Below are 13333 nucleotides of genomic sequence, written 5' to 3' on the forward strand. Positions count from 1 at the left end.
AGCATTCACACTAGTATTATCACAAGTAATGCTATATATCTAGTTCATAATTATGTTAAAAAGTTACAGTTTTCATAATGTAGTTTTGGAGTGTTCAGTAAATGTTTACCCTGTTCCTGCGACCTAAGGTATCTTTAGGATTTTGGCTCCCTGTACGGTTGACTTTGACACCCCTGGTTCAGCCTCACATCTGCTCTTTCTGTCCTCAGGTGTTGTTATCGATTTGATGCACCTGATGAAGCCGGGCGGCTTTGACGTCTCCGCCTTCTTCTGTGACATCATAAGTCCGCCGGAGGACGAGGAGGAGCTGGGGGTGCAGATGGAGCCGTGTGGCAAACTGGATGACCTCAGGAAAAGGGTTCGGGCCAAAGAGCTGAAGAAACGAGCCATGGCGAGGTAAAACCCGGTTTGGCGTGCTCTTTAAAATCTTCTCTTGATCCACTTGTTCTCCTGTTTGCTTTTAGGTTAAGCCTAAGTCTTGGCGAGGGCGTAAACGTAGCCGTGGGACTCTATGCGACCGCGGTGTCTGCTCGGAAACAAGCTCCCATCAGGCTTTACCGAGAAACCAACGAAGCGGTCCGCAGCAAAACCCGGACCTTTCACACCGAGACGGGCAGCCTGCTGCTCCCCAGTGACATCAAGAAAGCCCAGGTCTGTGGAGGTCACGCCGTCATCGTTCTCGTGTCTTTAGCATGACGTTTCCTGCCTGTTCGCTCTGAAGGTTTACGGTAAGAAGCAGATCGTGATGGAGAGGGACGAGGTGGACTCCATCAAGAAGTTTGACGATCCCGGGTTGGTTCTGATCGGGTTCAAACCCATGGAGAAGCTCAAGCTGGATCACCACATCCGGCCTTCTGTCTTCCTCTATCCTGAGGAGGAGGAGGTCAAAGGTGAAGCGTTGGATCACTCGGACACTAGAACTGATATAGAATTATTTATATCACAATACAGTTTTTGATTTTTCATATCAGACGATGACGATAAATATCATGATATGAACCAAATAATTATATTTGTTCCATTTGAATGCTCTGGTTCATTCTTATATAAAAGTGTAATCATCAACAGATTTAGATTTAAATCTTTATTTCTTATGCACTGAAGGAACAGGATGCAACAGCTTTTTACATTTTTTTCAGATAGCTAAGAAAAGGTATAAATATTACAATATTACAAACTAAACTGAAAATTAGCGTAAAACCTTTCAAGCTTCAAAATTGAACATAAATAAAACAGAACAATGAACTTGTTCCATTCAAAAACTTTGCATTCATTCTTTCATTAAATTCTAATTGGGGCTGGGAATTGTTTGAAAAATTTACTAACTAATCACAAACCTGGACAAACTTAATTGTGATTAAAAAAAAATCTTAATTAATGGCAAACTGGTTAAAATGAATCGTGATTTTTTTTTTTAATTACTAATTAATCGCAAACCGGTAAAAATTGATCACGATTAATCGTGATTTTTTTTTAAAAATGTATCGCAAACTGTAAAAAAATAATCGTGATTTTAAACTAAATTACTGGGAAAAAAATAATTACCAAAGTTTGTGGTTAAAGAAATGTTTACAAATTCATTTCAAACTGGTAAACATGAATTACGATTAATAGTGATTTAAAAAAAATACGAATTAATTGCGAACTGGGAAAAATTTATCTCAATTACTCATGACTTAAAAAAGTACAGTTGAGGCTCAGCGTCGCGTTGACAACGCGCTGGACCACAGATCAAATAGTTTTTGTGAAAAAGGATTCTAAACCAAAAACATAACAAGAGTAAAATACTAAAATATGATCGAATATTTATTTATTTACGTTGGTATTATATAAGTTTGCTTCCTTTCACTCCCTTTCAAGCAATCTACTTTTGATTGATTATATAATATGTGTCTATTTTATGTATTATTACCTGATTGCTTGTAATAAACCATTTAATGAATTCATTTCTTTTGTAAGTGACCATGGTAGAAATAGGATAATACCCGACGAAGTGTTTTAGCGGAAGCCTGAGCCACCGAGGCAAAGTGGAAAATCTCCCGCTGCCTCATCAGCCGGAACTAAACGTTACGCCTTTTATCAAGAGATAATAAACATAACTAATACACACAAAATACAAACATTTCCTCGCCATATGGCGGCTAACTCTAGTAACTATAACTCGCCAAAGAGGATAAAATGTCAGCAATTGGAGAGTTAATTTTTTACCCTTCAAAATAAGACTATTGCAATCGTGATAAATATCGTTATCGTTTTATCGCCCAGCCGTATCAGATACCATGAATTTAATCATTTTCATGCGGAAATGAGGATGATATTGAACTGCAGATTTAGTTTTATGAAGTAAGTGACCGATCCGTTTATCCTGCATTTCCTTCGTTCAGGCAGTGCGTGTCTGTTCACCGCCCTGCTGAAGAAATGCAGCGAGAGGAACGTGTTCGCTCTGTGCCGCTGCATCTCCCGCAGAAATTACCCACCTCGCTTTGTGGCTCTGGTGCCTCAGAAGGAGGAAGTGGACGAGGCGAACGTCCAGATCTCACCTGCAGGTAAGAGAATCACAGCAGGATTTAGTTCATCTACTCAGATTATTGTTTTCACTTCAGTGTTTTTTCATCTAAACTGCAAACGGTGTTGTACGACCCGCAGGTGCTTAAGGAAAATTGAAGGTAGTGACTCAACGCAACTACAGTTGTGTTTGTAAATTTTACCATATCTACGTACAAACATTTGATATATTCACTGATCTGAGGGATCGTTGTTAGATAACAGAAGCTGAAAACAGCCGACCCTACTTTTATTTATTTATTTTTCAATTTCTCGTTCTCATTTTAGCAAGATCCACTATCTTGCTATAACGAGGAAACAAAGTTTGTTTTCTGATTCTAACAAGATAACGAAGAACCTCTCTCTCTTCCCACATGAAGACTTTACCTGATTCCCCCAGATAGTGGATCTTGTTTTAACAAGAAAACGATAAAAAAGCGTGACGGGCCGTTTCAGCTTCCCTAGTCGATGCATTCCTACTGCAAATGCTTATGTTGAAAGTGTCAAACACGTATATTTAATTCATTCAGGAAATGTTTTTTATTGTTAATTTACATAACACCAGGCTTAGTGTGAAGTGAAACGTTTTTTTAATTTGCTTTTTTGTTTTTTTTTTTAATTGTTACTTTTCATTTATTGTTTCTTTAAACACAAATTATAAAACGAACTGAAGCAAAACTGTGATCTCGTCTTTGAATCGAATCGTGGAGAAAATGAATCCTATTTAAATTTAAGATGTTTTTTTTTTAACAAGAGGAGATTAAAAACCTCTTTTCCAAGGGAGTCCTGGTCAAGAGACAGTCATTTCTAAAACATTTATAACGGATAATTATATATTTACTTTGCATTAGAATTCTATATTTCTAAATAACACTCGTATGTTTAAGCTTTCTTGAACTAATGATTGACTGAAATGCTTTTTCAGGACCGATATTTTCAACAATACTGATATTTCATATATTTGCAGTGAAACTAAACATTTCGATGCCAAAATTAAATGTATTACATTTCAGAGAACTAAAAAAAAGTAGTTTGGAGTTTGAACAGAAACCAAAGATTCGCAGAACGATTTAACCATCGCCTGAGCTTATATCTGTCTAGGTACTAAGTTTTTTTGACTTTGGAAGAGTTTGAGTTCCCTCTATGTCAGGGGTGTCAAACTCAATCACACAAGAGGCCAAAATCCTAAACAAATCTGAGGTCACCGGTCAGGCAACATAAACATTTATCGAACACTCTAAAACTACATTTTTAAAACTTTAAAACCATAACGTTTATACATATTTATGAACTAGACATTTAACATTACCTGTGATAATGATAGAGTGAATGCTGTAAGCTGAAGTTGGCCACTGAAGATGCTAACATTGATAGCTAAAAACACTGAAGCTGCTAGCCAGCTAAATTATTAGCTAAACGCCAAATTAGCCTGAAAAAAAACAAACAAAAAAAAACACTAGCATATAGCTAAAAAACTAGCTAAACTTCAAAATAGCCTAAAAAAATGAATTAAACAAAACAGCTAGCCTAAATTAGCCAAAATTGCTAGCATGTAAATATTAGCCTAACTCCAACACAGCCTAAAAAATTAAAAAGAAAGCCTAAATTAGCCAATACAGCTAGCATGTGGCTAGAATATTAGCCAAACTATAAAATAGATTAAAAATCTTAGTATATTTTAGTTAGTCAAAAAAACTAGCAGAATGCAAATCTTTAAAACTTGAAAACTGTAACTTTTTAACCTAATTATGAATAATAAATAATAATAACAATAAGGCAGGAATATTCTTTTAGTACTTGGTCTGTTTTACAGGCGTTTGAATAAAGTATTTTTATCGTTTGTGGCTGTATAAATTCCCCGTATGTGTCTCTTTTTGTCTTTCTATCAGGATTTAACGTCATCTACCTCCCGTTTGCCGACGACTTCCGGACTCTGGATCCTCCTCGGTGTCCGTACGCCTCCCAGGTCCAGGTGGACAAGATGAAGGAGATCATCTCGAAGCTGCGCTTCAAATACAGGTTCATGTGTTTTAAGGCGGTATGAGGAGATGCTGCAGCTTTCCTTTGGATTTGACTGATGCTAAATGAACTCTTTGTGTTTTGGTGTTCCGTTGGACCCACGGTCCTGCAGGAGCGACGCCTTCGAGAACCCGGTCATTCAGAAGCACTACAGGAACCTGGAGGCCTTGGCTCTGGACATGGTGGCTCCAGAGGAAATAGAGGATCTCATCAGTAAGTTCAGACCAAAAACTGCTCACCAGGTTTTCTGTTTTCACCTCTGACTGTCTGATTCTGCTTCAGTGCCAAAGGTGGAGCAGATCGACCAGCGTCTGGGTCCTCTGGTCCAGGAGTTTAAAGATCTGGTCTATCCTGCAGATTATAATCCAGAAACAAAACCGGCTGCTAAACGCAAAACAGGTAAAAGCAAAAGAACCAAAACTCGGTGAAAATGTTGTTTTTAAAAATGTTATTTTTCTTAGAATGAATCACATAAACAGCTGCAGGAGAAAATCTGTGAACCCTTTGGAATTACCTGGTTTTATTTATAAACTGGACGCACGGTTGTGTTTAATATAACATGAAAACATAAATTGGTGGGATTTAAGACAGCAATGTTTGTCTCCACCGTCTGCATTTAGATTGAGATAAAAAACAAACATCATCTCCCCATTTCCTACAGAAATGGAGGTATTCCCAAAGGGTTCACATGCTTTCTATGCATCTGTGTTGAGAAAACTAAGATTAAATTTGCGATTCCGGATATTTTGTATATTATGGTTATGAATCAGGAGCAGACGAAAGAATTAACTCATGATACAGAGAGCAAATAGACTCACCCTGATTTGTGTGTGTGATCCTTGATTTATGCGCACACATTGATATTTTGTGCGAACAAATTTGTATCTTCTGCACACAAGTGAGCACTTTGTTCGCACAAATTAGTGTCTTGTGTGCACAGGTTAGCATTTTGTGAGTAAAAGTTATTAGCTTGTGCGCACAAGTTAGCATCAAGTTTGATCAAGTTAAAATTGTGTCATTCATGTTTGATTGTTGTCACGTTATTTTGAATCAATTTAATCAACTTCCAAATCTTTTTGGTGTAGCCGGCGCTGGGGGCGGAGCATCCGAGAAAAAGCCCAAAGTGGAGCTGACTGAAGACGAGCTGAGGGTCCACGTGCAGAACGGCACTCTGGGAAAGCTGACCGTGCCGGTGCTGAAGGACGCCTGCAAGCAGTTCGGGGTTCGAACCACAGGGACCAAGAAGCAGGAGCTGATGGACGCGCTGACGTCTCGGCTCGGTTCGTGAGGAGCCGCGGCCCCGCCCACTTCCGCCGCCTTGAACATTTCCCGCCAAAGTCCTGTGTTTGGGAGGAGCTCAGGAAGAAGCAGAGATTTGTTATAAATACGTCACGCTTCTGTAGAATCTCAAAATTTAACAAATAATGTGTCATTTTCTTTGATGGCATAAACGTTTTATGTCTTAATCACTGAGGGACTTTCAAAATAAGAGTTTTTCTGTATGTGAAACCTTCCATAATAAAGCTGGCTGAGTGGGCGGCTCTGCGTGTTTGTAAAGAGGCGTGTCTTCTCTCTATGCGGTGCATACCTTCAATCAGGCGGAGCGGTTCTCCTGTAGAGGCTCAGCCTGCGGGAGGAATCAGGACATTTCCTCACAGGCGAGTCGTGTTACCGTCAGAGAGCAGAATCACTCATCGCTGCAGCATCTACTTTCTACAGGTAAGAACTTAAAAAAGCTATTTCTAAAGAAAGGTATTTGGTTTGGATAACTGTGATGGCCGTTTCCTGAACCGTTTGACCCCTGAGTGAGATTTGTTTTTCTCCAGCAGCTCTGAGCGGAGAATGGAGTGTCGGTGTGAAAAGGAGGATGCTGGGGATGCTGTTGCAGGTGAAAAGATTAACCACAGGGTTTTCCTGTTAGCGCTGGGACATGAGAGCTTCATTCATCAGACGAAAGTTTCCACTGTTCCCAAAAACCGTTGGACACAAGACTCGACTTGTCTTTTTCTTTAGTGTGCGAAGTTTACGCAATACTACAAGCTATGGAATGTAATCAAATCAGCATCCGGTTACAGTGAATGAAAAACTAGATTGTACATTTAAAAAAACACAATTTAAAAAAGTTTTAACTCCAACGTACACATTTTTTACAGACCCCTGAACATGACAAAAAATAAATAAATTGTTCTTTCAAATTAAATAGCAGTCAAATATGTGTACTCAAGTATCTTGTGCATATAAGCTTGAGCTAAAAAAATGAATTTGTGTGCACAAAATGCTAACTTGTGCACAAATGGTACTAATTTGTGTGCATTATATGCTAAATTGTGTGTTCATAACGCTAACTCGTGCACACGAGATAAAAACTTGTTAGCATACGATAAAGACGTGCGTAGAGGATGCTAACTCGTGCACATAATATGAATTTGTGCACACGCAATTCTAACTTTTGCACACAAGGTATAAATTTGTTAGCATACAATGAAAACTTGTGCGTAGAGGATGCTAACCCGTGCACACAATACTAATCTGTGCGCACAATATGCTAACTTGTGAGCACAAGATAATAGCTTGCTGCTTACAAAATGCTAACTTGTGCACAAAATGTACTAATTTGTATGCGTAATATGCTAACTTGTGCACACAACACTAATTTGTGTGGACAAAATGCTAAATTGTGAACACAAGGTACAAATTTGTTAGCATACAATGAAAACTTGTGCGTAGAGGATGCTAACTCGTGCACACGAGATAAAAACTTGTTAGCATACGATAAAGATGCTAACGTAGAGGATGCTAACTTGTGCACATAATATGAATTTGTGCACACACAATTCTAACTTTTGAACACAAGGTACAAATTTGTTAGCATACAAAGAAAACTTGTGCGTAGAGGATGCTAACTCGTGCACACGATACTAATATGTGCGCACAAAATGCTAACTTGTGAGCACTAGATAATAACTTGCTGATTACATGCCAACTTGTGCACAAATGGTACTAATTTGTATGCGTAATATGCTAACTTGCGCGCTCAAAATGCTAACTTGTGAACACAAGGTACAAATTTGTTAGCATACAATGAAAACCTGTGTGTAGAATGCTAACTTGTGCACACGAGATAATAACTTGGGCTCACAACATGCTAACTTGTGCACAAAATTCTAACTTTTGCGCTCGCAAATGCTATCTTGTGAGCACAAGGTGCTAATTAGCATACAAGAAACTAATTTGTGGGCACAAAATGCTAATTTGAGGAAACAATGTATTTATTTTTCATGTGTTTTCGGGGCTCCATACATAGTAAACTTAAATTATTCAAAATTTGGAAAAAAAAAATTGAAATGTGATTTTAAAGAAATACTGAAAGAATATTTCTTTAGATGTTTTTTCATATTTACAATATCAATTTTCATTTTTTTAAAGAATGCCCTTTTGGGCTTAAAACTGTTTTTAATTTTATTTTTCTTCAAGTTTACTATCTTGTTTTTTCGTTTTACTTTAAGCTGATCCAAATTTGACCTCATTGTTCAGAGACAGAAACGGCGTACTACTACTACTACTAGTACTTTCAATTTATCCAAATTACAGGCAATAAGATATTAACCAAAGAGCAAACTATAATGGAACATTCTCTTGTTTATATGCTGTTTTAAAGGTTGGAGTGTAAAATAAAATATAGATGCAGAATATCATCTTTTAAATGAATATTGTCATTAGAAAAAGATCAACTTGAGCCTTAAATGTTCCACACATCTTTATTTAACAGAAAATGTATTGTCCGTGTTGAACTTTACTGTCATTGTTCTTTATTGACGTGACTTCCTGTTTGAGAGGACCAACATTGTAGCTGTTGTTGTTCAGCCTCATAGAATCTCTCCTCTTGTCAGTGAAATGTTAACCAACAGACGAGGACTCTAATGATTCCTCCGTTAAGAAATTATCATCTCACGATGACTTTTAGACAGTTATCTGTCGATGTGATGATTTTATTGAGAATGATTGTAAAAAAAAAAATGTACAAATGGAATAAAGTAACAGAATGGATGAAGTTCAGAACGAGCCTATAAGAGATTTTTATTCAGTAAAACTTCTCTTAGGAGAAAAATATTTACAAAAACTTGAAATAAATGTTATTTACTACGACGTACCTCTGAGTTTTAAGTAATAAACTACAAAAAAATAGCTTTTATTTTGTGATTGAATGATTAAAATGGACTAAAAAGAGTCAGAAACCTTTATATTTATGGAAAGCCAAAAATATTTAAGTGCTAAAAACTTTATTTATCACCTATAGAAGCAGCTAAAACAAAACTGGCATCATTAAGATGTTAAATTCTAATTATTCTGCAAAAATTTAAAGGGATTTTTTTTAACCTTCAAAGGGTCAAATTTAAACTTAAACAATGTAATCTTTCAGTCTGTAAAAATGTTTTTGGATCCTTTTTTCTCTTAAATGTTCCTGTTTTTGCATCAGTTACCATTTAAACGCCGGATCCCTTCCATGTTTGGGGTTTGATCCTGTGTTCTGGTTCTGTTAGACTTGTGGCTGAACGGCAGAAACCTCGGGATGGGAGTCTTCGTCTTCGTGGGATCTGTCGGTAAAATAAAACAACAAACATGAACGACAAATATTTTGATTATTATTTGTACTTAGAGAAGAAAACTCCTCTCAAAGAGTCCTTTAATGATGTTTTGCTCATTTCTCTCGCAGCTCTTTCAGCTCTGATCCAATGGGCCGCTCGGTTCTTCTGCTCCACCGCCGGTGAGGCTTTTCTCCTAGTTTTCTTTGAACAGAAACTCCTTCAGAACAGAAGTAACTGTTGGTTCTGTGTCTGCTGCAGGACTCTACTGGCTTTGGGGCAGGATGAGCATGAAAAACATCCGTCGTAAGACTTTTATTTTGTGTCGAAAAGTGTAAAAACAAATAACTTGAAAACATAAAATGTTTTTTCTGTCTCAGGAATCCAGAGTCTGCTTCAATGGCTGTGCAGAATGACAAGTTTTCTCAGTGGTGAGTGTTGATGGACAAATAATTTAAATAAATGTTGTATAAAAGCCTTTTAATATTAACTTAGTCCCACTAAGTCTTTAATTTTCTTCTTTGTCAGCTCTGACTTGCGGGCTGTGGTGGATATTTACATTCATCAGAGGTATTTTGTCATTTTTATTTGATATTTTTTCCCATTTTATTTTGGCAGAATACATCAAAATGTTCTAATTTTATTGTTCTAAACATAGAAATGAGCCTGCAGGTTTCAAATCCTCTTTAAAATCACAATCAGAGCTGTTAATTAGGACGAGGACAAACATTCTAACATCATTTAAGACTGAAAAAAGATTTTTTTTCTATCAGTTGGGCTGAAATTCATCAGAAGCTAAATTAATTTCAATATTTTGGTTACAAAAATTAACAAATTTCCTTCAAAAAAAAGAGTAAAGTTTTTAGCAAAACTGGTTAAAAAAACGATTTTTTTTATTTAAATTAAAATGATAAAAATAGAAGGAGGCATCTGTGAGTCAACTGCAGGAAATCAAATACAGGAAATGACATGAACTCAAAGAAACAAAAACATCAAAAGGTGTAAAAAGAGGCTTATTGGTAAAAATCTGTAAGAAAATTGGTTTTCTAAAGGACAGATTCAGGTCAAACAGTCAAATCTTAGGTAGAAATTAGATATCATTTACTGATGTATAGCATTACCTGTGGTAATAAAAGTATGAATGCTGTAAACTGAATCTGGCCATGGAGGATGCTAGAGCTGACAGCTGAAAATGATGAAGCTGAAAGCTTGCCAAAATATTAGCTAAATGCCAAATTAGCCTAAAACTGGAAAAATTTCTAATTTTGCAAAACAGCTAGCATGATGTTAAAATCCTAGTTAAAATATTAGCTAAACTCCAAATTTGCCTAAAGAACGCAGTCTAATTTTGACAAAACAGCTAGCATGATGCTAAAATATTAGCTAAACTCATATTAAGTCTATGGCTAAACTCCAAATTGGCTTAAATACTGGACAGATTTCTTAATTTTACCAAAATATATAGCATAATGCTAAAATACTAGCAAAAAAATATTACCGAAACTCCAAATTTTCCTAAAGAATTAAAGAAGTCCAATTTTGCAAAAACAGCTAGCATGATGTTAAAATGCTAGTTAAAATATTTGCTAAACTTCAAATTTGCTCAAAACTCTTCAGAAAAGTCTCATTTTGGCAAAACAGCTAGCATGATGCTAAAATATTAGCTAAATTCCAAATTGGCTTAAAAAACTGGACAGATTTCAAAATTTTACAGGTAGCATAATGCTAAAATACTAGCCAAAATATTACTGAAACTCCAAATTTTCCAAAAGAATTAAAGAAAAGTCTAGTTTTGCCAAAACATCTATGCTAAAATGCTAGCTCAAATACTAGCTAAACTCCATGTTTGCCCAAAGAACTTAAAAAATGTCTAATTTTGACAAAACAGCTAGCATGATGCTAAAATATTAGCTAAACAGCAAATAAGCTTGAAAAACAATAACATCTAAATTAACAGTTAGAATGTTACCCTAATTAAAAGCTAAAGTCCAAATGACCACAAATACCCAACAGTTGCTGAACATTTTAAAGTGTGAATGGACTCTCTTTGCAGATGTTCACAAGTTTCAAAGTTTTTGAGTTTTTGAAGGATTTATCGTTCATTTCTTTGGGGCATATTTTGCTCAATATCTCAAAATCTGTAAAGTTTATGAATACCAAAAGTACAAGCAGAAATGTTTTGAACAAGCTGAACGTTTTGATCCCGTGATTCCAAAAATTGACTTTTTACGTGACAATTACCAGACTACGTGCTCAAATATGGAGCTGTTTTTGTATCTGAAATGGGGAAAAATGTACAAAAATGTTATTAAATACACATATTCTGCAAAAACAACATCCATGTTTTTTTAGAGTGTTTTTTTTTTTGTCTCTCTAGGCTTCCGCAAAGGATCCTCAGAGTCTCCGAAGGCTCCAGACAGTGACCTTACCAGCAGCACAACCAAGAAACCCAAACTGAGGCTGGTCCTGCTGGGCCCGTCTGGGGGAGGACGCACCTCGTTAGTGGAAACCTTGTTAGGCAGCAGAAACGGGGAGACGGAGGCCCCCGGGGCGCCTCTGCTGCAGAGCACCAAGTTCACCGTGGATGGAGAGGAGCTCATCGTGGTGGACACCCCTGATCTTCTGGGGACGTCTATGGAGGACGGCGTCAGAGCCACAGAAGCTCTGAGGGCGCTCCAGCTCACCCGTCCTGGACCTCACGCCTTCCTGCTGGTGCTGCCGGCTCCAGGCTCCAGCACTGACGACGACCAGGACGCCGCTCAGGCCGCCAAAGCGGCCCTGCAGCTGTTTGGAGAGGAGGCGTCAGAACACATCCTCCCCGTGGTCACCCACGCCGACCGGCTGGGGCGGAACCCCACGGTGGACCGGCTGATGGAGGTGGAGGGTTGGAAGAGCGCTCTGGATCTGTGCGGCCAGAGCCCGGAGCTGGTGGACAACAGGCCGGGCTTGGAGCTGGAGGCGCAGAGGGAGCTGCGCAGGAAGCTGCTGGAGCGCGGGATGGACATGAAGGAACTGAGGGGGCATTTCGTCCACGAGCTGCAGAGGAGGGAGGACCTCCTCCGGGAGGAGCTGCTGGCTGACATGTCCTCTGCTCTGGCTGGAAAACTGGGACAAGTATAAATAACATCAGCAGAGAGTTCGACCCGAAGACGGGTGACGACTTACTGCAGGATTACTATCATTTCTTCATCTTGTTTTATAAAATTCTCAGGAAAATACATGAATAATTCTGAGGGACAGCGCTCTGCTGCCCTCAGAAAGACTTCATCATTCATAGGAGGTATAAAACTTTAAACTTAAATGAGATCTTCTGGGTTCTGTGAGTTTGAATTTCCTTTTTTATAATTTTTTTTAAATATAATCCATTTACTTTAAGTTGTTTCTCCTTCACTGCTTCACCAGCTTCTATACTATTTGTGGATTTTGTACCAATGTCTTCTGTACGGCTTTGTTTTTTTTGACAAAATTGGGTTCCTTTTTTTTTATAACAGTTAACCCCTTAAAGTCTCACTCATCTTTTGTTTTCAGGATTTTAGCTAAAATCTGTGTTGTTTTCTAGGACATAGGTTCTGCAGAGCGGCAGGAGCTCATTAGATATTCAGTTTCAATGCTGAGAGCTCTCTGTTTACATGTTTACAGCCCCAACCTAACATTACCAGTGCAACAAAAACAGTGAGCAACAAGTGGACGCATCAGAATGGGGCGGAGCAGAGAGCTTGTGGCTCCGCCCAACGTATATTCTATGTAACAAATACAAACTTTCTCTAACTGTTTTATTTTGTGATTCACAACAATTTGAATAAAGAAATACTCAAAATGCAATTTTAAGCTTCCTTTTTTGTGTCCTCCATGAGGAAAATTATATATGCTTTATGTTTTATATTCAAAAAAATATAAAAGATAAAAAGATAATATATATATATATATATATATATATATATATAATCTTTTTGTCCTGAAACTTTTAGCTATTAATGAGGGTTAATTGTGCGTTTTTTTTTAAATATGTTTGTCGCAATGCTTTAGCCTTTTTTAAATTTAATTTAGCAGACTTTGTCCTTCTTGTTAACTTATGCTAATTTGGTATTTTAATAGATGATTTTTTTTCCAACAATTTCAATCTTTTTTACTCTTTTTTTGGACAAATTTAAGCTTAAAGATGTGTTTTTCAAATCACGTCTTTGTTT

General features: G+C 37.4%; 2 protein-coding genes across 5 annotated transcripts in view; both read left to right on the forward strand.

Moving 5' to 3' along the window:
* The window catches only part of xrcc6 (X-ray repair complementing defective repair in Chinese hamster cells 6), an 8556-nt gene extending 2448 nt beyond the window's left edge, over window positions 1-6108 (forward strand). For all 3 annotated transcript variants that reach the window (XM_024285614.2, XM_024285615.2, XM_024285616.2), the window contains exons 6-13: window positions 210-396; window positions 465-651; window positions 722-890; window positions 2385-2546; window positions 4434-4563; window positions 4676-4776; window positions 4846-4962; window positions 5649-6108. In XM_024285614.2, coding sequence (XP_024141382.1) covers window positions 210-396; window positions 465-651; window positions 722-890; window positions 2385-2546; window positions 4434-4563; window positions 4676-4776; window positions 4846-4962; window positions 5649-5851 — 1256 coding nt within the window. In that variant the 3' untranslated portion in view covers window positions 5852-6108. The remainder of the gene's footprint in view (window positions 1-209; window positions 397-464; window positions 652-721; window positions 891-2384; window positions 2547-4433; window positions 4564-4675; window positions 4777-4845; window positions 4963-5648) is intronic.
* A 36-nt stretch (window positions 6109-6144) lies between these two features.
* Window positions 6145-12711, forward strand: LOC112154573 (GTPase IMAP family member 4). Of its 2 annotated transcripts, none has more exons than XM_024285618.2 (8): window positions 6145-6282; window positions 6390-6451; window positions 9105-9164; window positions 9278-9328; window positions 9408-9452; window positions 9527-9577; window positions 9675-9716; window positions 11524-12711. In XM_024285618.2, exons 2-8 carry the CDS (start codon window positions 6406-6408, stop codon window positions 12264-12266), a joined length of 1038 nt encoding a protein of 345 aa, XP_024141386.1. In that variant the 5' UTR covers window positions 6145-6282; window positions 6390-6405; the 3' UTR covers window positions 12267-12711. The 2 variants fall into 2 exon arrangements, with proteins under 2 accessions (XP_024141386.1, XP_024141385.1); XM_024285617.2 differs by having other exon boundaries at window positions 6168-6282; window positions 6393-6451.
* Window positions 12712-13333: the final 622 nt, after the last annotated feature.

Source organism: Oryzias melastigma, linkage group LG19, assembly GCF_002922805.2.
Source record: "Oryzias melastigma strain HK-1 linkage group LG19, ASM292280v2, whole genome shotgun sequence".
Classification (NCBI taxonomy): domain Eukaryota; kingdom Metazoa; phylum Chordata; class Actinopteri; order Beloniformes; family Adrianichthyidae; genus Oryzias; species Oryzias melastigma.

What these genes read in the sequence shown, in the direction of transcription:
- LOC112154573 (XM_024285618.2), top strand. Translation starts at nt 6,406, where the DNA reads ATGGAGTGTCGGTGTGAAAAGGAGGATGCTGGGGATGCTGTTGCAG. An exon ending in CGTCTTCGTGGGATCTGTCG is followed by an intron (nt 9,165 to 9,277) that starts GTAAAATAAAAC and finishes TTTCTCTCGCAG; the next exon opens with CTCTTTCAGCTCTGATCCAA. An exon ending in AATGACAAGTTTTCTCAGTG is followed by an intron (nt 9,578 to 9,674) that starts GTGAGTGTTGAT and finishes CTTCTTTGTCAG; the next exon opens with CTCTGACTTGCGGGCTGTGG.